Source organism: Chiloscyllium punctatum, chromosome 2 (assembly GCF_047496795.1).
Source record: "Chiloscyllium punctatum isolate Juve2018m chromosome 2, sChiPun1.3, whole genome shotgun sequence".
Classification (NCBI taxonomy): domain Eukaryota; kingdom Metazoa; phylum Chordata; class Chondrichthyes; order Orectolobiformes; family Hemiscylliidae; genus Chiloscyllium; species Chiloscyllium punctatum.
The window spans coordinates 158,571,438-158,598,618 of record NC_092740.1 but is presented as its reverse complement, the minus strand read 5'-3'; the positions used below and the strand labels follow the sequence as shown (position 1 = coordinate 158,598,618).

The window sequence follows — 27,181 nt, the reverse complement described above, 5'->3', positions numbered from 1 at the left end:
TCACTGTGGTAAAATACAAAGGTGGACAGAAGCAATTATTCTAAATTGGAAAATAAATTTTATAAAGTTGAGAAGTGATTTATCAAAAGTGGACTGAATGCAGCAATATGAATACGGCTGAGATATACTTAGCGGGCAGGGTTAAGGAAAATCTTAAAGCCTTTTATTCATAGATAAGGAGCAAGAAGGTAATTAGGGAAAGAGTTGGCCCACTCAAGGACAAAGGAGGAAAGGTACGCTTGAAGTCAGAGAAAATGGGTGAGATTCTTAATGAGTACTTTGCATCAGTATTCACCAAGGAGAGGGACATTACGATGTTGAGGTTAGGGATAGATCTTTGATTACCCTGGGTAAGTTGGCATAAGGAGGGAGAAAGCGTTGGTTATTCTAAAAGGCATTAAGGTCGACAAGTCCCCAGGTTTGGATGGGATCTATCCCAGGTTACTGAGGGAAGTGAGACAGGAAATAGATGGGGTTTCAACAGATATCTTTGCAACATCCTTGAAAATGGGGAGGTCCCAGAGGACTGGAGAATTGCTAATGTTGTCCCTTGTTTAAGAAAGGTAGCAGGGAAATCCAGGTAATTACAGACCGGTGAGCCTGACGTCAGTGGCAGGGAAGCTACTGGAGAAGATACTGAGGGATCGGATATATACCCATTTGGAAGAAAATGGGTTTATCAGTGATAGGCAGCATGGTTTTGTCATAGGCAGCAGGGAAGGTCATGTCTTACAAACCTAATAGAATTCTTTGAAGAGGTGACAAAGTTGATTGATGAGGGAAAGGATGTAGATTTAGTAAGGCAGTTGATAAGGTTCCCCGTGGTAGGCTGATGAAGAAGGTGAAGTTGCATGGGCTCCAGAGTGTTCTAGCTAGATGGATAGAGAACTGGCTGGGCAACAGGAGACAGAGAGTAACAGTGGAAGGGAGCTTCTCATAATGGAGACCCGTGACCAGTGGTGTCCCACAGGAATCCGTGCTGGGACCACTGTTGTTTGTGAAATATATAAATGATTTGGAGCAAGGTGTAGGTTGCCGCATTAGCAAGTTTACAGATGACACTAAGATTGGTGGAGTAGCAGATCATGAAGGGGACTGTCAGAGAATACAGCAGAATATAGAGAGATTGGAGAGTTAGGCAGAGAAATGGCAGGAGGGGGTCAATCCGGATGCATTTTGGAAGATGTGATTCCAGAGCAAATTATACAGTAAACGGAAAAGTCCTAGGGAAAATTGATGTACAGAGAGATCTGGGTGTTCAGGTCCATGGTTCCTTGAAGGTGGCAATGCAGGTCAGCAGAGTGGTCAAGAAGGCATACGGCATGCTTTCCTTCATTGGATAGAGTATTGAGTACAAGAGTTGGCAGGTCATGTTGCAGTTGTATAAGACTTTGGTTCAGCCACATTTGGAATATTGCATACAGTTCTGGTCACCACATTACCAAAAGGATGTGGATGCTTTGGAGAGGGTGCAGAGGAGGTTCACCAGGATGTTGCCTGGTATGGAGGGTGCTAGCTATGAAGAAACGTTGAATAGATTAGGATTATTTTCATTAGAAAGACAGAGGTTGAGGGGGGAACTGATTGAGGTCTACAAAATCATGAGAGGTACAGACAGGGTGGATAGCAAGAAGCTCTTTCCCAGAGTGGGGGACTCAATTATTAGAGGTCACGAGTTCAAGGGGAGAGAGGAAAAGTTTAGGGGAGATATACATGGAAAGTTCTTCACGCAGAGGATGGTGGGTGCCTGGAATGCGTTACCAGTGAAGGTGGTAGAGGCGGGAATGATAGTGGTCATTTTAGATGTATCTGGACAGATATATGAATGGGCAGGGAGCAAAGGGATACAGACCCTTAAAAAATAGGCAGCAGATATAGGTAGAGATACAGATCGGCACAAGCTTGAAGGGCCGAAGGGCCTGTTCCTGTGCTGTAAGGTTCTTTGTTCTATGAAGGAAAATCAGTGGGAGGCACTCAAAAGCAAGTTTTGATGGCGACAATGTAGACATGTCTGTACAACAGAAAAGGTGACACTGCCAAATCTAATGGAATTTTCCACAAATCAACAGGAAGACCATTTTCATTTTGCTTGCTTGTCTCTGGATTGTTATCTCTTTGTATGCAAGTGTTCACTGTCACCTTCTGTACACCAATTGACAAGAAATTGAGAGACAGAGGTGTCACCTACTCCAGCCTAGAGAAGAGTTTGATGTGAAACGTTGAAGACTGCAGTCAATGACAATGTCACCCTCACCTTGCTCTGATGTTGTAGGCTTGCTTGCAATTGGTGGCAGATTTCTGTGAACACATCCTGAGAAAATGGAGGTTTTGTCCACTTTGAGGAGTACTGATGGGTGATGTTCCTCCTGGACTGCACAGAAACTCAGGCACAAACCTGAACTAAGTCAGTGCCTTTAGGTCACTGCATTAAAAAAGTTAGTGGCTCCGTAAACTTAAATGAATGCGCAAAACAAAGATAATTGTTTTGTGGGGCTGGGGTGGAAGATTTTTCGTTTTACTGAAAAGATATTCAGCTATGTGAGGTTAATAGCCAGTATTATATGGAGGTCTGTGATTGTAAATGTAATTGATACCTACAACTAAACCCATAATGTCAGAAATGCAGGGCTATGTAGATCTTTTTAGCTGCTGTGTGCTTTTTAAATAAAATCATAAATTGCTCAAAGCTTTTGACAGTTACTTCTTTACCAATGATATTCCAACTGAATCAGTGTCTTTCATCAAGCTTACTTCACACAACATCACTGAAAGTTTACCTCGTGCGCAAGCTGTTCATTTCAGTGCATAGTATCTTCAGCTAATCTTAAACTGTACCTTAAACAGGACAAGCTTGTTAAGGGTCTGCACGTTGTGTGCTGCATTGCTCACAGGGAATATTTCACAGAAGTCCTTTCTATATAAACGTTACTATACTTTGATGCTTGTTCTTTTTTGCTCTCTTCATTTTATAAATTCTGTTATTCACATCACTACAAATAGAAGTGAATATTTCATTTGGGACTTAATAATACTAAAATATTCAACTAAAGTAAGATAACAGCATTTGCAAACAGTGGCCAATATTGTGTGATCAGATGTTGTCTGATTAAATCTCCAAAGATATTCAAGCAGGAGGCCAATCTTAATCAGCTGATGCATTTAAGCTTAATAAAGGTTTCAGGGGCAGGCCATCGGTGCCTATACTTCTGCCTTGCCTAATATGTGGCTCACATACTTTCGGTTCCACTTCCCATGCTGGATACTTAGGCATCCAGTATACACCTGTAAAACAAGCAGTGCCAATAAATTTCTAGGATATAATTTAACCTGCATAACCGACTTAACTCCTGAGTTCTATAAAAACTGATATTACAGCTGGCAGTCATCTGTACACTGCATACATGCAGACAGACAGCATAAGTGATCAAATCAAACCCATTTAAATGTTGCTATGGTCCAACTTTCTGGTAAATTGTCGAGTTATCAACCTTAAAAGGAAATGTCTTATGACATATGGGAACGCATACAGTTGTATTAAAATACTGCTGTATTAAAAGCTAACAATGTGATAAATATTTCTTTACAGAACGTTTCCTTTATTGGAATGCAATTATGTCGACAAGTTGTTGACTTCCAAATTTACATAGGGGTTACATTTCTTTTGGTAGTATAGGACCAAACATATTTGCGCTTTTTCGCACAATCACTTTGCTCAATTATGTCAAACTGTGGAAAATAATGTAGACAGAAATTGTGCACCAATCTGTTTTTCAGCATGTCACCAGAAGAAATTAAAGGCTATGACTGCCATTTAAACTCTTATTTTTCTTTTTAACGCCAAGAACAAAAATAAGAAAGTGGCTGTTAAACCAGTCATTTTAATTAAATTCATTAAAGGTCAACTGTCTGTTATATTAAATTGCTAATGTTAAATAAAGCAACAGCTGTGGATATAATTTCCATAGAAATGGAAGTCTAGTGTGTACGTACCTGAGAAATCTTTCCAGATCATCTCTGCTGCACTGGGACCAGGAAACATCCCCCAAATTCTGTCCTTTAATCCATTCCCCAGACATAATATGGAGGCCATCTGCACAGGATGGATGATCATTGTCATGATTCATTCCCATACTGAATTTGAAAAAAAGTTTAAAATAAATGCATATTGGTTTACTGACAGACACACAAAAAAAAACAGTACAACCTAAGAATATTAATAGCAGGACATTTACAAGACATAAAACGTCCTCACATCAAATGCCTCAGAGTAGGTCTTAAAAGGCAAGGCCCAACAGGTTTAGTGCAATTTCTTCAACCAAGTATCTTTCTGGATTTTAGTTTTTAAAATTTAAATTGTATTCCTAGACACTATTTCATCTGGGTGAAAAAGAACTTTTAACCTTGGTGAAATAAGAGGTTATTTCCATCCTTACAAGTGACATAGAAGCAAGGAGACAAATTGACACAGCTTGGATTTATTTTTTAAAATGTCATATTTATTATTTTGAAAATAGTCAAAATGAATTATGGAGCACTAGACGATGGAGAAAATCTTGATTAGTTCAGAGGATTGCATTATAGTGTCCTATGCAGTAGAGTGCTGTGGTCACTCCACAGTTACACATGGCATGTTAGACAATAGGACAACACAAAAATAAAATTTGGCCATATTATGCCCCAATTGTATTTCTGAGACCATTGTATCAGTTATTTTATGATCTAATAGAACTCATGAAAAATTATTTTCTTCTACCTTTACAAAAGATGGCTGTGAAATAACTCTATAATATTTGCCTGTATTAATGAATCTATTGTTCAAACCTGACAGTTATCTTTCAGGTGACAATTCCTGATTAAACAAACTACAGTGCTCCATTGAGAATCCACTGGGATAAATGACTACTCCAGAATTGGATGTAGCCTTTTGACAATGCTAATCAAATTGATGTTGCAATAGTAACATGGATTTAACACTGAACATGAAAATAACCTGTTGACTTAATCATACTTACTGAAACACCAGTGATGCACTTACTGAAAAATCAAGAAGCAGAACCTATTATGTCATAGATATAAGCATATGTCAGATATGGACAGGATAGGTCGAGTGAATCTTTAGAAGAGTATAAAGGCAATCCGAATATACTTAAGAGGGAAATCAGGAGGGCAAAAAGGGGACATGAGATAGATTGGGCAAATAGGGTTAAGGAGAATCCAAAGGGTTTTTATAAATACATTAAGGACAAAAGAGTAACGAGGAAGAGAATAAGGCCCCTCAAAGATCAGCAAGGCATCTTTGTGTGGAGTCGCAGGAGATGGGGAGGATACTAAACAAGTATTAGTGAGTTTTGAGAAGATTTGTAGCTCAGGTTGAGGTTCTGGACAAGTATTTTTCATCAGTGTTTACTGTGGAAAAGGACATGGAAGATATAGAATGTAGCGAAATAGATGGTGACATCTTGATCCAAAGTCAAGTGGTAGTTCAGTGGCAATAATTGTTTCCTCATAAACTTGTTTGATCTTAGCTTAAGCAACGAAAACAGGAGTTTGCTGGAAAAACTCAGCAGGTCTGGCAGCATTTTCGGAGATATATCAGAGTTAACATTTCAGGTCCAGTGACCCCTCCTCAGAACTGCATCTTAGCTGAAGGTCCTGCTGAAGGTTCGAGAGGTTTCTCAAATTGTGCCAGGAAGTACCACAGGATTTTGTAACTCTAAATAAGTAACTTTTTCAACATGTACAGCCAAGACCCTAACTCAAAGTGTAATGAAATAATACCACAAAAAAGATGTACACTTGTAGTTACTTGTTCTCCAAGTAATTATTGCACATGTTTGAAGTGGGCAAAAAGATCTTCAAGCATTACCTGGTTCAATAAATCATCAGCTGAAGTGCCATTCAGTTATCAAAAGGCCATCAAGGGAAACTTTCAGAGGCTCCTCGCTTTGAAGCTAAAACTACATTTAATATGAACACAGATTCAAAAAGTGTCTTGTCTATTGTAACTTGATTTTAATCACATGTTTGTCATTTATCTTTCAAAGACAACTTTTACTGTTTGTAAGTATATATCTTGGTCAACACATTGTCTTGAGGAATAAACCACATCCCTGGAGATTGTATCAAGCAGCACGTCACTTGCAACGATCGTAAAAGGCAAGGTACTGATAATACCTAACAAGCTGAACTTGTAAAATTCAAAACAGAGTACAAGCATGTGCTAAGGGCGATGCTGACAACCAATTTAGAATAATCAGTCAGGTTCACAGGGTGGTGTGCTTGCCTTTACTGGAAGCTACATGTGTTAACACACAAAGCCCTGCTCCTTGCGGACAGAAGGAACATATACTCAAGGCAACTGCTTCAACTCAACAAAGCAAGAGACAGCCATTTTCTAGTTCATTCCTCTGAGCTGGGTCTTCAACAACCACAATCAATCTGCTAGGTTTAACTTTAAACAAAGCTTACCAGTTAAATAAAAACTGAAAGAACTTCTGATGCTGGAAATCAGAAACAAAAACACAAACAGAAATTGTTGGAAAAACTGAGCAGCATTTGTGGAGAAAAATCATTGTTAACATTTCAAATCCAGTGACCCTTCTTCAGAACTGGAGTTCGAACATAAAATATTAATTCTGATTTCCCTCCACTGATGCTGCCAGACCTGTTTTCCCAGCAATTTTTGGCTTAGCCGTTAACTAAAGTCATCACCAAACTGGTGAATTCTTTATGGCAATGCTTGCTCCAGACTCTACTTGTCAACCAATCAGCACTCTTCTCATGCAGTGCACAGTATTATTTTTATCATTCACATTGGTCTTGTGATGCATGTCCTCATGTAAACATTATACCTTTGCTTTTCTGTGTTTTTGTTAGTGGATTGAAATCGATAAAGGTTTTATTTTTAAAAAGCTAAGGACTTTGGAAAGGATTGCTGCACATTTTAAAATAAGCTACTACAGCACTTATTACATCTGCTGTTTACATTGCTGCTTGTTCAACCAATAGGAACATATTGATGCAGACAAACTGGCACAGGGTGAGTTCAAGATTCAGCTGGTAACAGGTAGCTGATTGGTCTGTGGAACTGTGACCAGTTGTTGATGATAAGGACCTTAAGCCTGCCAACAACTAAGTAATTGCTTCCTAGGTAGCTGAATAGCTAATGGGTGCACACGATATAGCCAGAAACCTTGGACCTCAAAGGGCAGCTGTTATCTTTTTCTTTATAATAAAAAAAACTAAAGCCTGAAGAAAGACTGTTTTATTTCCTTCACCATATTTTAAGTCAGAAATGTTAGAAGTTGTGAATCAGTCACTCTGTGCCTCCTACTGGGAGTAGAAATTACCTGAAGAGGGATTGTGAAGCAACAGGTCTCGGTAAGCCAAAAGGATCACTCCAGCAAACCCTGGGACAAGGGCCATTGAACTTCAGTTTCCCCCTCTGTCCATGTCACCATTTTTTTAAAGTCTGTTTGTACCTGTGTAGGGGAAGTTTGATAAGGGAGTTTAAGATTTTAACCAGAAAAGTTATATGTTTACTGTTCCTAATTGCTTGCCTGCAGCTAGAATCTATTTGTTTGTAATTATTAGTAATTCTGGTTAAGTGCAGAAACCTGGTCTGTACGTTTTGCTAATCCATGACTAAAAAGACTGGTAAATGGGGGAATTCTGTGTAATTTTATAAAGTTTAACTTTTATGACGACTTTGGGAGTATTGGGGCTAGATTTCCAGCAGAGGAGGTGTGACACTGATGAGTGCAAGACAAAACGCTTTGACAAATGTGCCTTAATTCCAGCAATTCTCATTTTTATGCTGATGGCAAGTTCACATTTTTGTTATCACTTAATTTGGTTACTTGCAATTACTTAATTTGTGTACAACCATTCTTCGAGTGCAGCATATCATTTTTCAATTAAAAGAGCAAAGTTTCTTCTGCATGCTTTGAGAGATAGATCATTTTTAATCACAGGTTTACAACTTAGATTTAAATAACGCACAATAAAGAAAAGTACCACTGCTGCTCAAGATTATATCAAATCATTTACCAATTTAACTTCTCATGAATTTCATGAAGGTTACAAATTTAGTCACATTTATTACAGAACAATTAGTAATAATCAGTGATAGATCTCTTTAGAAACACTGAACATTTCAATGGATACAATGAGCCAAAATAGAAGACTAATTAGTGTACCTCAATCCAAATGGCCATAATAAAATCCCGTGCCAAAAGTTCTCCCTGGATTGTAGTGCACATTGAAGCTACCACAGACGACATACATCAATCCTCATGCCAAGTCTTTACATTGTCTGACAAGAGCTAGGTTTTAAAGAGTCCTGCCTAACAGCTTCTTTAAGCATTAGATGGTTCACAGCTGCACTGGCTGAAAGTCGTGCCCATACCCCATATATTTAGTTTAAAAGCCTTAAATAGAGAAAAGATCCAAAAAAGCTTTAATATGGAGACATTAGGAAAAGAACATAACAGTCTCATTAAAACAAACATCATAGATTTGATCCTTTTGATAAAATAGAATAATTGAGAACCTTTTATATACACTGAGCCTTGAAGTTGGCAATATATTGATCAGAACTAAAATGACATAGACATGAATGCAAAATGATAGTAACTCCTTCAATTTCACCATTGTTGAGTATTTTCAATGTTAAAATTTTCCAAAAGGACTTTTTCAATTAAAGGGATCAGCTGAGAACTCAACATTAACAGGCCATTAAGTTGTCACTAAAAGTCAAACATAATTTTGGACAGTCATTCAAAGTAGAGTTCATATCTAAAGGTTATTCATTTTGAATGAATTGCATTTTTGTATGCCTGTCCTTTTGTAATTAACTGTATGAGGTTTGTCGGAGGGTTTGATCGGTCTGGTGTTATTCAAGTCAGACAAATCTGACTCACCCAAGACAAGGGATTTCATTGCTTTATGTTAGCACAGTGCTTCAAGGTGACACATAGCATAAGTGTATGCAGATTAAGACTGCCCCACTCTTCCCAACAACAAGTCTCGGCATTTACCTAAGAGATTCTGCTAATTCACTCGTGTGACATTTTCGTATATCCTTCGCATCGATCCTGCAGCCTCTCATACAGGTATTGCCAAAAGAACAGAAAATCTGGTGGGATGTCTACACGGTAATCAATTCCAGTGTATCTGAGTTTTACAGATTCACCAAAATGGAATTTTACCCCGAATACATTTCTTAATACACTGTACATTTTCAATCTATTCAACCAAAGTCTGCCCACCTGGTTATACTTCATAACACCTTTGATGACACAACACTGATAAATCAACAGTCAGGGCTCCTGGGCTTGTTCAGACTTGTCTTATAGAACCATAAAGGTATCCAAATGGAAACAGACCCTTCGGCCCAACAGACTTAATAGAGTACACAGCTAGAGAAGAAACCCTTCCTGTTGATCTTTATATGAACAAAGAACAGTACAGCACAGGAACAGGCCCTTCAGCCTATCAAGACTATGCTGAGGCACAATACCTTTCTAAGCTAAAACACTTTTGCCTCTATGCGGTTCATATCTCTCTGTCCCCTGCCTATACACTTATGTCGAGATGATTCTTAAAAGTTACTAGTGTAGCTGCCTCCACCATCCCTTCTGTCAGCACATTCCAGGCAGTTACCACACTCTGTGTAAAAGAAAACTTGTCTCTCACACCTCCTTTAAACTTACCCCTTTTTGCCTTAAACTTATATCCCCATGTAACTGATATTTCTACTCTGGGGGATAAAAGTCACTGGCTGTCCATTCTCTCCATGACTCCCATAATTTTGTAAATTTCTATCAGGTGGCCCCTCAGCCACCAATGTTCAAGCAAAAACAGAGTTTGTCCGATTTCTCCTCCAGACCCTCCAAACCAGGCAACATCCTGGTAAACCATTCTTATACCCTCTCAAAAGGCTCCACCCTCTTCTGGTGGTGTGGTGACCAGAACTGTAAGCAATATTCTAAATGTGGCCTAACTAAATTTTTATACATCTGCAACATGACTTTCCAATTTTTATATTCTATGCCTTGACTGATGAAAGCATGCCTGCTTTCTTGATCAACTTATCCACTTATGTTGCCATTTTCAGGGAATAGTGGACCTGTATACCTAGATTTCTCCACATGTTAATGCTACTAAGAGCTTTGCCATTTAATGTATGCAATTTAATGCAGAACCTCCCTTCTGCACTATATCTTCCAAAATGTATCATCTTGCATTTGGCTGGACTAAACTCCATCTGCCATTTCTCACCCCAAGTCTCCAGTCTATCCACATTCTGCTGTATCCTGCAGCAATCCTCCTCACTATCCACAATTACTCCAACCTTTGTGTCATCTGCAAACCTATTAATCAGACCACTCATCTTCTTCTCCAAATAATTTGTATATATTACAAAGAACATGAGTCCCAGCACTGATCCCTGCAACACATCACTGGTCACAGGTTTCCAGTCAGAAATATCTTTCCACCGTTACTCTCTGCCTTCTATGAATAAGCCAGCTCTGTATCCATTTTACCAGCTCACCACTGCAAGCGGGCATCAGAGCCGCCCCGCATTTGCCACGGGACTATGCCTACATCGGTAAAACGATAGGAATTCATTTTGTGCTTTAAACAGCAGCCGCAGCTTAAACCCACAGAACTCAGCAGCTGCCGGTCCACCCACGTGACCAGGAGATGGGAGCCAGAGGACAGATCGAATCCACACTAGGCCAGACACGAACCATGACTCATAGAGCGAAACTCCGGAGCTAATTAATATGGAGACCCATCTCCGAATCAAATCAAGAGACTGACTGAAACACACCCATATTCATCAATACAGAACCATCCTGACACAAAGGACAGGCATCCACCAGACAGGAACGAACAGACTAATACACACCAGCACCCCCAAGGGAACAAAGGGGGGTGCTGGCCTCCAGCCCTCACAGAGAGAGACAAGCAGATAGTACCCGGACCCGTTTACATAATCCAATGAGCACCCTATTGTGTGTACACTGTAACTCTCCAGGGACGGCAGGACACCCACCATTTGCACCTACTCCAGCGATGATGGGGAACTATCATCCCATTCATACTCAAAATCCTCACATCCTGACAAAGAAAGGTATATATTGTGTAGCCGCGCACAGGAACAGCAGAACAGCCGAGATTCGGACCTCGGTTGGTCTCCGCCGGTGTTACTGTATCAATAAATGTTACCGATTGTTGGACCGCACTCTGGGCTCGGACTGATATCATTTCATCCGCGCTAACACCATGGATACCATGTGACGTCATCTTTTTTATCAGCCTGTCATGGGGGACCCTATCAAAGGCCTTGTTAAAGTCCTTGTTGACAATATCCACTGCTGTGCCCTCAATCTTCTTTCTCACTTAGATTTATTAGATATTAGATTCCCTACAGTGTGGAAACAGGCACTTCGGTCCAACCAGTCCACACCGACCCTCTGAAGAGTAACCCACCCAGACCCATTTCCCTCTGACTAATGCACCTAACACTATGGGCAATTTAGTACAGCCAATTCACCCTAACCTGCACATCTTTGGATTGTGGGAGGAAACCGAAGCACCCGGAGGAAACCCACACAGACACAGGGGAGAATGTCTGTGTGGAGTTTGCACAGTCATCTGAGCATCCTGGTACTGTGAGGCAGCGGTGCTAACCACTGAGCCACCGTGCTCCTCAAACAAAAACTCAATCCAGTTGGTGAGACAAAATCTCCCTTCATAAAGTCATGCTGCCTTCACTAAAAAGTCCATATTTTTTCAAATATGAATAAGTCCTTTCCCTTAGAACCTACTCCCTAATAATTTCCCTACCACTAAAACAAGTCTCACCAGCCTCTTACTTCCCAGATTTTCACTGTTACCCTCCTGAAACAAAGGAACAACATTTGCTATTCTCCAGGCCTCTGGGACCTTTCCTGTGGCTAAACAGGTTACAAACATTACACACAAGGCTCCAGCAATTTCATCCCTCACCTCCCTCAGTATTCTGGGATTGATCCCATCAGGTCTGAGGAACTTGCCTTCCTTAATACTTTTCAAAACACCTAGCACCACTTCCTTTTATTATAGCAACATACCCTAGAATATCAACATATTCGTCTCTAGTCTCACCATCCACATGTCTTTCTCCTTTTGTGAATACTGATGTGGTTTTCTTTAAGGACCTTACCTACATCCCCAGCTCCATGCATACATTTCCTTCATTTTCCTTGAGTGGACCTACACTTTCCCTAATTACCCTTTTGCTCCTAACATATCGATAAAGAGCCTTGGGAATTTTGTTAATCCTGTTTGCCAAGATCATTTTTAAACTCCCTTTTAGCTTTCCTTATTCCTGGTTAAAGTTCCTTCCTGCTTTTCTTTTATATTCCTCAAGGGTTCTGTCTATCTTCAATTTCCTAACCATTACAAACCTTTTCTTTCTGACTATGCTCACAATTTCTCTTCTTATCTAACATTCCTGAATCTTGCCTTCCTTATCTTTAATTTTCATAGGAACATGTTGGTCTTGAATTATAATCAATTGGCCTTTAAAAGATTCTCACATGACAGATATGGATTTACCCTAAAACAACCATCCCCAATCTACATTCCCCAGTTCCTGCCTGGTATGGCAAATGTTCCCCAATGAAACTTTGATCACCTGGACGGTCTTATTTCCCAATACCACGTCTATTATAACCCCTTCCCGACTTGGACTATTTACATATTGCTTCAAGAACCCCTTCTGGATGTACCTAACAAATTCACCCCATTTAGGGTCCTGACATTAAGGGGTGTCCTAGTCAGTATTGCAAAAATTAAAATCTCCCACTGCACTAAGCTGGTTGTTTTCACATTTTTCCATAATTTTTCCTCATATTTGTTCTTCTATCATCTGCTGGCTGTTGGGGCTTCTGTTCTACAAACCCAAAGTCTTCCTATTCCTGAACTCTGCCTCACTGGATAAACCCTCCAAGGTGTCCTCCATCACGATAGGTATAATATTCTCCCTTATCAGTAATGAAAATCCCCCTCCTCTTTTACAACTCCCCCTATCTCACCTGAAATATCTAAATCCTGGAACAGTCTTATCCCTCTCTCAACCAAGATTCTGGAAGAGCTACAACATCATAATTATATATATTAACTCAAATTCTAAGTTCATCCGCCTGACCTGTCATACTCAGAGTCATGGAATCATGCAGCACAGAAACAGACCCTTCAGCCCAACATGTCGACCATAATCCCAAAGTAAACTAGTCCCATTTGCCTGCACTTGGCCCATGTCCCTCCTAACATTTCCTATTCAGTTACTTATATAAATGCCTTTTAAACATTGTAACTGTACCCACATCCACAACTTCCTGAAGAAGTTGATTCCACACATGAACCACTCTCTGTGTAAAACAAAATGCTACTCTTGTCTTTTTTAAAATGCCATTCATGTCTTTTCTCCACTCATCTTAAAAATATGCTGTCTAGTCTTGAAGTCCCCCACCCTGGGGAAAGGACACTTGCCATTCACCTTATCTATACATCTCATGATTTTATACACCTCTATCAGGTCACCTCTCAGCCTCCTACACTCCAGTGAAGAAGGTGATATCTTACTGCAGTCCTGAAGAAGGGTTATACCTGAAACTTCTCCACCTCCTGATGCTGCCTGACTTGCTGTGTTCTCCCAGCCTCATGCTCGTCCACTTTGGATTCCAGCATCTGCAGTTTTTTTCTCTGAATCTTTGGTGTGACTGTGTCTCTAAAACTCCTGTCAGTGATGCTTTTCATCTCCTGCTAACTCCTAAGCGTGTCCAACTGCCACTCCAACTCCAATCCATTCAGTCTGACAGGAGCTGCAATTGAACACACTTCCTAAGATATGATCATCAATATCGCACAAACAGCTGAAGTTCAAGCATCAATCACTGTGGCTTGCTACCCATTACATCCTGTCAACCTGAAAATGACCCATTTATACCTACTTCCTATTTCCCAGTCACTTAGTCAATCTTCTATCCATACCAATATGACACTCTCTACAACACAAGCACTGATTGTCTGCTATAACCTTTTGTGGCATTTTATTGAATGCTGTTTGGAAAGCAAAATGCAGTTCATCCACCTGTTCACCTTTACCCACAACATATTACTGTTCTAAAGAATTACAATAGATTGGCTGGAACATGATTTTCTTTTCATAAACTTGTTGACTCTACCTGATCAGATGAACCTAAGTACCTTGCTACCACTTCTTTAATAAAAGCACAAACATTTTCCCTATGACAGTACTAAGCTAACAATCCATTAATCAATTCATAAAAGACTAAAAACAATGATCTAAATTGATGAATCCTGTGTGACAAACAAAATAAATTCAAGTCCTTTGTTTCAATCATGAGGACATTATGACAGTATGCTCTGATCATCATTCTGAAGATTTGATAAAATACTTCAGTTGTGTTAGACGCAGACAATCCATAACTTCCTGAAAGGTTTTTGGTATGAAATTGGAATTTTGACACAACTGGACCTCTGAGTGATGAACTGGGTTAACTTCTCTACCAGTACATTAGCAGTAATTGTTCTTAAATATAAGTTTTCTGGGAACTGACTCACCATATCCATGGTGGGATGGATACTGGTGTCCCATGTACAGGTAAAGGTCTCATACAATCCACCAGTATCTGACAAAATGACTACACAAAACTGGCATGGGACTTACAGTGATGGATGCTTTCATGCTATAACTTTCAAAACATATAGCACATTTTGTCAAACTGTAACATATCACCATGAAAACCAGGCCTGTAAAAATGTTGATTTAAACACGCATGGGTATTCTGGGTTCCTACATGTCCTGCCACAAGAATTTCATTGTCTACCTTGCATTTTTTTTTCCATGGTATTTGGGTTGTATTTCCATCTGGTGAACCACTGTCCATTCTTCAAGTACACACCTGCAAGGAAGTGTTCATTTTGTCATCAGAATCTCATGTTTACATTGTAGCATTCTGGGATACTCTCTATTTCAACTTCAGTTTGAGCTGGTTGAGTTACATTAGATAATTCTGTATTGGCTTGCTGACCCTTGAACAGAGACTTTATTGAACATTTCCTTCACATTAACCAAGTCCCCAAAGAAAGTTTCTGAAAACCAAGTATTTGTCTATGGTGCCAATTGGACTACCAACGTTAGGATTTGTTCAGCTCCTCAGTTTTTCCTGAAACTGCTCTTTCTTTGACTTCACTTCACCTTTCTGTGACTAATGAAGAAGTGATAGCTTGGACTCCTCCAAATCATTCCCAAATTACATTAACTCTCTACAGATAAACTAATCCCAATGTTCACAGTTACTGTTCCCAACATTAGGTCACGTTCTCTGACCGCCTGATATAAAAGGAATGAGTGGATAATACCCATTTAATAATTTAGTGTCCTGTTTTACATGTGAATTTGGCCTGAGGGGTTGAGGTTTTTGATTTTGAGGAGAATTACTTCAAAGTATGTCATTCACGGTCTTTACTTTTAATATCTGCATCTAACAGTCAAAATTACTCTGCTTTACCATTTCAAATTTATGATAAATTTGCCCAGGTTGCTTTTAGATATGCTGAAATTTCTGCCTCACCATTTCAGAGACCAAATTGGACTCAGTGATAATAGCCTTTCTTGCTCCTTCAAAAATGATAGAAAAAAAAGCAAGGTATACCCATCATCAATGTTCCTCTAAGCTGTGCGCATGCAGCTGCTCTGATATCCCAGCACTCATACAGCAACCAGCACTCCAAACATATTTTGGGACATTCTGTTCCGGATGTCACTGATAAGTACCAACCTCAGTGAGCCCACACAGCTGGTGAGAAATTTTGAGAAAGCTATGATCATGCAAAGCAGATTAAATGCGAATGTTCTGTTTTCTTTTGACCCTCTCATCTGCTTAGTTTTCTTTTAAAAAGAAATGAAAATTGGCTCGGCATACCATTCATTATATTTTGGGAGGGTTTGCACAAATCAGATTAGACTCAAATCTTTCTGTGACAGAATGGTTCACTTTAAAGCTGGTATTCACTCTGTTATTTCCTTCACTTTAAATTCTAACTTCTAAATTCTCTTTAGTCTTTCTTCTTCTCTCTGAAGTTTCCTTTTATTTTTTTCACTCTGATACGCTCTCTATTTTTCTGCTCTCTTTTCAACTTTGAGTTTATAAATTTCCATTTTTTTTTCCTGTTTAAGCTACTTCATCCACATGTCAATTCTCACTAACCCAATTAACTCACTGCCTGGATTATATTGCTATTCTTGCATTTTGAAATGCTGGGATATTGAGTTACCAATGTCTAACATTATGAGTTCCTACTTTTAATTCTGACTCTAACATCTCAGCGATTTCAATTATTCTAACATTGGTTATTTTTTGCAAATCATTCAGGGATAAAACTTCCCATCCCAGCAAAGCATTAGCACTGACAAGGCTATTTTGATATCAGAATATGGAAGGAACCTGATTAGATTACTTACAGTGTGGAAACAGGCCCTTCGGCCCAACAAGTCCACATCGACCCGCCGAAGTGCAACCCACCCAGATCCATTCACCTACATTTACCCCTTAACCTAATACTATGGCAATTTAGCATGGCCAACTCACCTAACCTGCACATTTTTTGGACTGTGGAGCACCCGGAGGAAACCACGCAGACACAGAGAGAATGTGCAAACTCCACACAGAGAGTCGTCTGAGGTGGGAATTGAACCCGGGTCTCTGACGCCGCGAGGCAGCAGTGCTAACCACTGTGCCACCGTGATGTGTGTTTCATTTTATTAGTTTCCAATTATTAGCATCCCACTTTCAATTAAATGTTGCCTGCATATTGTATCCTGCTTCGGGGCCCCTATTTTTATGTTAGAACTGAGAATGGAGGAGTTATCCATCATTGCAGTCTCACTATCCCAAAGGTCATAACACAAAATAAAGATATTTATCCCAATTACCAAAATAATCAATAAATTTGATAACTGTTTAAGGTGTGATCCATTCACTGGATTCTTAACAAAAAAATCATTGATTTACAATCAAAACAAACTATATTAAATTAGGTACAATACTTGGTTGATATATAGAATCAGTTACAAAGAAATATAAACATTTACTTCTTCACATATCCCCAACACACACAGGTAAACACATACCTTCTTCCAGAAAAATGAGAAAAGATTTCTTTGTTAGGATTGACTTTCTGGGAAAAGGTATTGGCCAACGGGCTATTCCTGAAGCAAAAGGATAAAGCGATGAATGCTCCACAGCCTGTCACTTTGATGTCTGGCACATGTGGTCAAGTCATTAATCATGTGAGATTGTGTCTGAGGTCTTGCAGATGAGGCTTGCTGAGGAAATATAATTTTGCTGTGTTTTACCTATCACTCTTTCAATTTAACTAATAATTTTACCCTGAACTTAACAGGAGGGCTTTCCTTTCAGAAATGAGAGCTCTGCAGTTGGTTCCACTCTGACATACCCAACTTTTACCTGAGTTATGAACTTGTAAAGATACCACTCCAGATGCAGATGTGCCCAGCTGTCTCACTGTGTCAGGTGGAATCTCTTCAATCTGAATGTCACCATTCTGTCCTCCAATACTTTCCCAGTGTTGACCCTTTTGGTGAGATTGCCTTCACTTGGTTCCACTTTGACTTAGCGGATCGTAATGAAAGTTCCCTTCCTACAATCGTACTATCATTTCCAGAATTCTTCAAAATCTATCCAACAGACATCTAGGGACAGGATAGAGCTAAGGGCCTAGAAACCTAACAACCTAAACACAACATTATTGAGATGTATTCCTTGAGGAATGAGCTGGGTATTATGTTACTTCCAATACATTAACAATCTGGACCAAGGAACTGAGGACATTGTTGCTAAGTTTGCAGATGACAGAAAGATAGGTGGAGGGACAGGGAGTGCTGAGCAAGCAGGGAGGCTGCAGATGGACTTGGCTAGACTAGGAGAGTGGGCAAAAAAGTGGCCAATGGAATACGTTGTGCACCTTGATAGGAAGAATAGAAATGTAGTTTTTTTTCTAGGGTAAAGATTTGGAAATCTGAAGCACAAAGGGACTTGGGATTCCCATTACAGGATTCTCTTAACGTTGACAAGTAGGTTCAATTGGCAATGAGCAAAGCAAATGCAATGTTATCATTCATTTCAAGAGGGTTAGAATACAATAGCAGAGATACACAGTATAAGGCCCTGGTCAGACTGCATATGCAACATTATGAGCAGTTTTGAGCCCTGTATCTAAGGAAGGATGTGCTGGCATTGGAGGAGTTTGAGAGAAAGTTTACAAGAATAATCCTGGGAATAAAGAGTTTGTCATATGAAGAGCTGTTGAGGACTCCGGATCCGTACTCAATAGAGCTTAGAAGGATGAGAGGGATCTAATTTGGGGGCATTCTAGCGAAGTTTGCCAATGATACGAAGTTAGGTGGACAGGCAGGTAGTACTGAGGAAGTGGGGAGGCTACAGAAGGATCTAGACAGGTTGGGAGAGTGGTCCAGGAAATGGCTGATGGAATTTAACGTGAGCAAGTGCGAGGTCTTGCACTTTGGCAAAAAGAATAAAAGCATGGACTACTTTCTAAATGGTGAGAAAATTAATAAAGCCAAAGCACAAAGGGATCTGGGAGTGCTAGTCGAGGATTCTCTAAAGGTAAACATGCAGGTTGAGTCTGTGATTAAGAAAGCGAATGCAATGTTGTCTCTTATCTCAAGAGGGTTGGAATATAAAAGCAGAGATGTACTACTAAGACTTTATAAAGCTCTGGTTAGGCCCCATTTGGAGTACTGTGTCCAGTTTTGGTCCCCACACCTCAGGAAGGACATACTGGCACTGGAACGTGTCCAGCGGAGATTCACACGGATGATCCCTGGAATGACAGGTCTAGCATATGAGGAACGGCTGAGGATACTGGGATTGTATTCGTTGGAGTTTAGAAGATTAAGGGGAGATCTAATAGAGACGTACAAAATAATACATGGCTTTGAAAAGGTGGATGCTAGAAAATTGTTTCTGTTAGGCGAGGAGACTAGGACCCGTGGACACAGCCTTAGAATTAGAGGGGGTCATTTCAGAACGGAAATGCGGAGACATTTCTTCAGCCAGAGAGTGGTGGGCCTGTGGAATTCATTGCCACGGAGTGCAGTGGAAGCCGGGACGCTAAATGTCTTCAAGGCCGAGATTGATAGGTTCTTGTTGTCTAGAGGAATTAAGGGCTACGGGGAGAACGCTGGCAAGTGGAGCTGAAATGCGCATCAGCCATGATTGAATGGCGGAGTGGACTTGATGGGCCGAATGGCCTTACTTCCACTCCTATGTCTTATGGTCTTATGGTCTTAAATGTACAGGATACTGAGAGGCCTGGATAGAGTGGATTGGAGAAGACGTTTCCACCAAACACTAGGACCCGAGGGCACAGCCTCAGACTGAAGGGATGACCCTTTAGAACTAAAGTGAGGAGGAATTTCTTTAGCCAGAAAGCGGTGATGCTGTTGAACTCATTGCTGCAGAGGGCTGTGGAGGCCAAGTCACTGAGTGTATTTAAGACAGAGATAGATAGATTTGTGATTGCTAAGGGAGATCTAGAGTTACGGGGAGAAGGCAGGAGAATGTAGTTGAGAAATATATTAGCCATGATCGAATGGCAAAGCAGAGTTGATAGGTTGAATGGCCTAATTCAGCTCTGATGTCTTTCTGTATTTTATGGTCTAATGGATTCCTTCCACTTCCTCGTGTACATATTGCCCTTTCAGAATACTAGTGCTCACATACATGCATGAAGAAGACACAGACCTAACATTCTATTATTTTGTTCAAAGCCTCAACTGCTGAGATAGCCCAATTTGGACTATCCACAAGGTACACTACTTCAACACTTACACTACTTCAACACTTACCGAAGCTATGCTCTCAGGGCCCATCATCATATTTGCGCATTTATCACTGATTCCATTCCCCTGCCCAGTCAACAGCACTACCTGAATCAAACCTTTGTACTCTATGTAATCATCAGATGAGCGAGAGACTCCATTTTCCATTTGTCATCCACAGACCACAGCCTTCACGTCTGATATTGACCAATAATTTCCTTTTGGTCTCACAATCTCCAAACCTTTGCTGGCTGTATTCCATCAGTACCATCCATTATTTTGATTCTAGTTGAAATACATTGGCAACCAGTTAACTACCATTTCAAATCCCTCCCTATCTCCGAACTCCCAATCTTGTTTAACCCAAGCTTGAAACCCATCAATCACAGATTTGCCTTCAGTTGCCAGGCCGGCAATTTCCTCCCCAAACCCCCCTTAGACTTATCCATTTTACTCTTCACTTTTCACAGCCTTTTTAAAATCAGTTAACTTGACCACTCATTAAGTTTCTCCCCTTTAGCTAACTGACCTTTTGTTCCCATTGACCTCTCAGAAACAGTTGGGATAATTTTTCAGATTAAAGATAGATAATTTATTTTAATGTTTATGTGGCCAGTAAAGTCCTTAAAACTGCAATCCCTTATGTAGCGTGCAACATATCACAATTTAGCAAAAGGCTAATGCATTTCAGACTTTATAGTTGTTCAGCAGTATTGATCTCAGGAATGAGGGATTTTAGATATAAGGAAAGATTAAAGAGATTGGGCTTATTCTCTTTGGAGCAGAGAAGATTATGAGGTAACTTTATTGAGGTGTTCAAAATAATGAACAATATTGACAGGGTAAAGAAGGATAATCTGTTTGCACTGATTGGTATGCCAGTAACTAGGGATTACAATTCCACAACTATCAGCAAGAGAGCTAGGAGTGAGATGAGGAGAAACTTCTTCAGTCAGAGAATTTTAGGATTGAAATGTGCTGCCTGGGAGAGTGATGGAGGCAGATTCCATAGGAGCGTTCAAAAGAGAGCTGGATTTATTTGAAAGGGATAAAGTTAGAGGATAATGAAGATAGTGCTTGAGCTTGGGACTAGCTGGGTAGCTCCTTTGGAAGCTAGTACAGACACAATGGGTCGAATGGCTACTGTCTGTACTGTAAAATTCTCTGATTCCATGTATTGGTTGTTCTTGAACTTTCAAAGGAAGGTACACTGGTTCTGAGTGACAGAGTATGGTCACCCAAAGCCAAGAATGATTTCCCATTCAGACAGCGCTTAATTTGTGACCACATGGGGAAGCATCGAGTTATGGCTAAGAGGAAAAATGAATGACAAGATAAAAATCTGGCAAGGGACATTCTCTGAGTGGTATCCCGAACCTCTCAGCAGCTGATAATGGAGGAAAAATGTGGCAACAAATTGGAAGCAGTCAGGCCAGTCTCTTGACAGTAGAGTAATGAGTCAATTTGGATTTAAAAATTTCATGGGAATAATTTACAATGGAAAATTAATCTAATAGCTTTTGACAATCTTAAAATCTTAAGTGCCTATTGCAGCTGATACAGTCCATTGGGCAACATAATTTTTACTATTAGAACATCAGGAAATGGCACTGAACAACACAATTGAGGAAGAATGTCTGCTTAATTCCTTCACTCAATCACAATCATAAAATGACATCTTGTATGGAAATGTGGCACAATCTCATAGCAATTTTATAAACAGCCCAGAGGCATAGAGCAGATGCTGTAACCAAACAATTACTTATTAATAACCAAAACAGAGTCAAAACTATGTTTGCTTTGTGTTTTGTATCTTTGGAAAATAGGTCATAAACCCTTTCTCCACAATACACTGGCATGTTTAGTTCAGAAAATCTCATGTACCAGATTCTAACATTAGACATAACTGTGAGCATTAACAGCTGTTTAACAAAGTTAAACAAACCATCTGGCATTCACAAAAAAAAGCTTACGTCAAAGTTTTGGATGCACAGAATTCTTCGCAACTAAACTTTTAAGAAAGCAATTAGAAGAACAAAAGGGGGTCTTGAAAAAGGACTTGAAAAAGGATTAGGGATAATCCTGAGGTATTTTATCAATACATTAAAGGGAAGAGGTTAATCAGGGAAAGAATAGAGCCTACTGGGGACCAAGGGGGCAACATGTGTGTGAAGCTCTCGGATATTGGAAGGGAATTAAAAGAATACTTCTCTTCAGTCTTCACTCTGGAAAAGAAGAACATAGATGTGGAATTAAGGAAAAAACACTATGAGGAGCTTCTGTAGTTTGTCTTAATAAATGGGGACGTATTGGAGGCTCTGTTGGGCTTACAAACATACATATCCCCTGGCCCAGATGAATTACATCCCAGTCTGCTGTGGAGGGCAAGACAGAAAATTGCAAGGTTCTGACAAAACATTCCCCTCTGTCACATGGGAAGTGCCAGAAGATTGGAGGACAGCTAATGTGGTTCCACGTTTTAGATGAATCAGGAAAGTACAGATCAGTGAGTCTTACATCAGTGGTAGGGAAACTATCAGAGAAAACTTTGACAGAGCAAATTAATACCCACTTGGAAAGCAGGGGTTAATTAGGGATAGTCAGCATGACTTTGTCAGAGGGAGGTTAGGTCTAACAAATTTGTCAGAATGTTTTTGAAAATGCAATCAAGTGTGTAGATGAGGGAAATTTTGTTAATGTAGTTTATATGGGTTTTAACAAAGCTTTTGACAAGATCCTAAATGGGAGACTGATTGGAAAGATGAAAGCACATGGAATTGAGAAAAACCTGGTCAGAGGGATCAGAAACCTGCTTACTCATAGAAAACAAAGAGTAGTGGTAGAAGGCTGTTTGAGTGACTGGGGGCTGGTGTCCAGTGATATACCACAAGAATCAGCAGTGGGACCCTCATTGTCTGTGATATATATAAATGATGTAGATGAAAATGTGAGGGGAATATGAAGCAAATTTTCAGATGACACCAAGATTAGTAGAGTGGTTAATAGCGAAGAAGATGGTTGTAGGCAACACAAAGATATCGATGGGTTGGTCAGATGGGCAGACCAATAGCAGATGGTATTTAACCCTGATAACAACGAAGTGTTGCATCTTGGAAGAAGCAACAAGATGAGGGAGTATTTAATGAATGGTTCGACACTCAGCAGCTTAGAGGAGCAGAGGGGTCATGGGGTAATTATTCACAGATCACTGAAGTTGGCAGAGCATGTGAATAGGATTGTTAAGAAGGCATATGGTACACTTGCTTTCATTAGTCATGACAAAGAGTATAAGAGCAAGGAGGTAATGTTGGAGTTGTACAGAGCATTGGTTAGGCCACAGCTGGAGTACAATGTGCAGTTCTGGTCACCTCACTACAGGAAGGATAGCACCAGGGGTGGGTACAGAGGATGTTCACCAGGATGTTGCCTGGGGTAGAGAAATTGAGCTATAAGGAGAGACTAGATAGGCTTGGATTGTTTTCTTCAGAGCAGCGAAGATTGAGGGAGGACATGATTGAAGTGTATAAGATTCTGAGGGATATGGACATGGTGAATAGAGAGCAGCTGGTCCCCTCGGTTCAGGAGTTGATCACGAGAGGGCATAGTTTTAGAGTAAGGGGATTTGGGACAAAACCTTATCATTCACTGGGTGGTGGGAATCTGGAATGCACTGACTGAGAAGGTAGTGGAGGCTGGAAACCTTATAACCTTTAAAAAATATTTGGATGAGCACTTCAAATATCATAACATGGAGTCCAGAACTAGAGGACATAGGTTTAGGGTGAGAGGGGAAAGATATAAAAGAGACCTATGGGGCAACCTTTTCACGCAGAGGATGGTACGTGTATGGAATGAGCTGCCAGAGGAAGTGGTGGAGGCTGGTACAATTGTAACATTTAAAAGGCATTTGGATGGGTATATGAATAGGAAGGGTTTGGAGGGATATGGGCTGGGTGCTGGCAAGTGGGACTAGATTGGGTTGGAATATCTGGCCGGCAAGGACGGGTTGGACCGAAGGGTCTGTTTCCATGCTGAACTTCTCTATGACTCTATGACTCTAAATGAGATCTCTTTATTATTTGGTCAATCCAAGGCATGGCTTAAATGCATGAAATGAGCAAAATAAACTGATACGATGAAGCTGTGAGGCACCACACAGCTTACTGAACAGATCTACAAGGAAGGTTGGAGCCAAAGAACCAGCCCTTAACCACAGTATTTGCTAATGATGACCAGCTTATTTATACACTTGTATTAATTACTCTCTAAATTTATTTACATATATATCAGCCCAGTATGAATTTAGCATTCATGATTTGTGCTCCTTATTGTGAGAAAATGTAACATAAATTTTAAAAAGTTAAAAAAAACAAAAAATACTTTGTTCAACCGAAGTGTAAGTTTTCATTTTAACAGTATAGCCAACCACTTGGCCGTTCCAATGACCTGTCACAGGACGTTCTGCTATAACACATGTTTCTTTAACACAAATTCACTGTATCATGACTGACAAATTGGGGACACTGTTTCTAAAACACAACATTTTAAAGCATGATTATAACGTGATTCCAGCTGCATTAGTTTGAATGGTGCTGCTATTACGCGATTTTCTTATAAGATGGGATTGCATGAGAATGGAACGATGGCATTGTTGTAGAACTGACTGTGTGTAATAATGTCTGACTGAGTAATAGGGAAATGATCCACTTCACCAGATAACTGAGAAAAGAACAATTTATCTTGCAAAACTCATTTTACACTTAAAACAGTGGATGGGAATTCTATTTCCTAGTGGCTTCCAAACACTGATATCTTGAAAGAAAGTAAGGATATTATAAAATTAGTCAACTTATATTTGCTTTATTACTTTTTAAACTATTACTTTGTTGATCAAAGGTTCTTCAACTTAATGTCAATGCATAAATTGCCGACAAAAAAATAGCTGCAAAGTGATTATCCCCTTCAGAAGATTCCCTTATTCACCCACACACTAAACCAAACCTGGATTAACTGGGAAGTAAAAGAGTAGAATACATCACATGCAATGTCTCTTCCGAAGATTTAACTGCAACTCATCTGATTTTGCTTTGCAATTTTGCTGAAATCGTCCGATTAAATCTCTAACCCAATGCACTAGCTTCAAACAAAAAAATTCACCTTCATGACTGATCAATCATAACATCAGATTTTATAAAGGTGACCCTCTGTAGATGAATAATGATCGCAGATGGCAAATCATACGCTTGATTTTCAGAGTTGTTTGTCATTCAAACACATTCAGCTGTTTTGGCTTTGACCCATTGTAAACAAGCCAACCGAACAGAGTGCCAAGTGAAAGGAAATAGAACCATCTATCTCACCTCACTTGATTTGTACTTCATTTCATTCTTAATGGAACATAGAACATTACAGCACAGTACAGGCCCTTCTGCCCTCTATGTTGCCTTGACCTGTCATACCAATCTGAAGCCCATCTAACCTACACTATTCCATGTACGTCCATATGCTTGTCCAATGACAACTTAAATGTACTTAAAGTTGGCGAATCTACTACCGTTGCAGGCAAAGCATTCCATACCCTCACTACTCTCTGAGTAAAGAAACTACCTCTGACACCTGCCCCATATCTATCACCCCTCAATTTAGAGCTATGCCCCCTTGTGCTCGCCATCACCATACTTGGAAAAAGGCTCTCCCTGTCCACCCTATCTAACCCTCTGATTATCTTATACGTCTCCATTAAGTCACCTCTCAACCTTCTTCTCTCTAACGAAAACAGCCTCAAGTCCCTCAGCCTTTCCTCGTAAGACCTTCCCTCCATACCAGGCAACATCCTAGTAAATATTCTCTGTACCCTTTCCAAAGTTTCCACATGCTTCTTATAATGAGGTGACCAGAACGGCACACAATACTCCAAGTGCGGCCGCACCAGAGTTTTGTACAGCTGTAGCATAATCTCATGGTTCTGGAACTCAAATAAGGTTTGCGAGGCACGACCTACCCTTCACAAAACCGTGCTGACTATCCCTAATCCCAAATCCCTAATCAAATTATTATTTTCTAGATGATTATAAATCCTATCTCTTATAACCTTTTCCAACACTTTACCAACAACTGAAGTAAGGCTCACTGGTCTATAATTACCTGGGTTGTCTCTACTCCCCTTCTTGAAGAGGGGAACCACATTTGCTATCCTCTAATCTTCTGGCACTATTCCTGTAGACAATGATGATTTAAAGGTCAATGCCAAATGCTCGGCAATCTCCTCCCTGACTTCCCAGAGGATCCTAGGATAGATCCCATTCAGCCCAGGGGACTTATCTATTTTCACTCTCTGCAGGATTTCTAATACCTCTTCCTTGTGAACCTCAATCCCACCTAGACTAGTAGCCTGTATCTCAGTAATCTCCTCGACAACATTGTCGTTTTCTAGAGTGAATACTGTCGAAAAATATTCATTAAGTGCTTCCCCCATCTCCTCTGACTCCACACACAACTTCCCACTATTATTCTTGATTGGCCCTAATCTTACTCTCGTCATTCTTTTATTCCTTAAATACCAATAAAAAGCCTTAGGGTTTACCCTGATCCTATCCACCAACAAATTCTCATGTCTCCTCCTGGCTCTTTCTTTCCTGGTTACCTTGTAACCCTCAAGCGCCCTAACTGAGCCTTCACATCTCATCCTAACATAAGCCTTCTTCTTCCTCTTGACCAGAGATTCCACTTCCTTCGTAAACCTCGGCTTCTGCTCTCTACAGCTTCCACCCTGCCTGACAGGTACATACTTATCTAGGACACACAGTAGCTTTTCCTTGAATAAGCTCCATATTTCTAATGTGCCCATCCCCTGCAGTTTCCTTCCCCATCCTATGCTTCCTAAATCTTGCCTAATCGCATTGTAATTGCCTTTCCCCCAGTTGTAACTCTTGCCCAGTGGTATACACCTATCCCTTTCTATCACTAAAGTAAACATAACAGAATTGTGATCACTATCACCAAAGTGCTCACCTACCTCCAAGTCTAACACCTGGCCGGGCTCGTTACCCAGTACCAAATCTAATGTGGCTTCGTCCCTTGTTGGCCAGTCTATATACTATGTCAGGAAGCCCTCCTGCACACATTGGACAAAAACTGACTCATCTATAGTACTCGTACAACTCATTCCTGAAGAAGGGCTTATGCCCAAAACGTCGATTCTCCTGTTCCTCGGATGCTGCCTGGCCTGCTGTGTTT

General features: G+C 40.2%; 1 protein-coding gene across 1 annotated transcript in view; it reads right to left on the bottom strand.

Annotated features, from left to right (window-relative positions):
- Nucleotides 1–27,181, bottom strand: part of LOC140492209 (A disintegrin and metalloproteinase with thrombospondin motifs 19-like) — a 538,786-nt gene that overhangs the window by 324,404 nt on the left and 187,201 nt on the right. Inside the window, 1 exon segment of the mRNA XM_072591100.1 lies at nucleotides 3,991–4,131. Within this exon segment, the coding sequence (XP_072447201.1) occupies nucleotides 3,991–4,131 (141 nt within the window).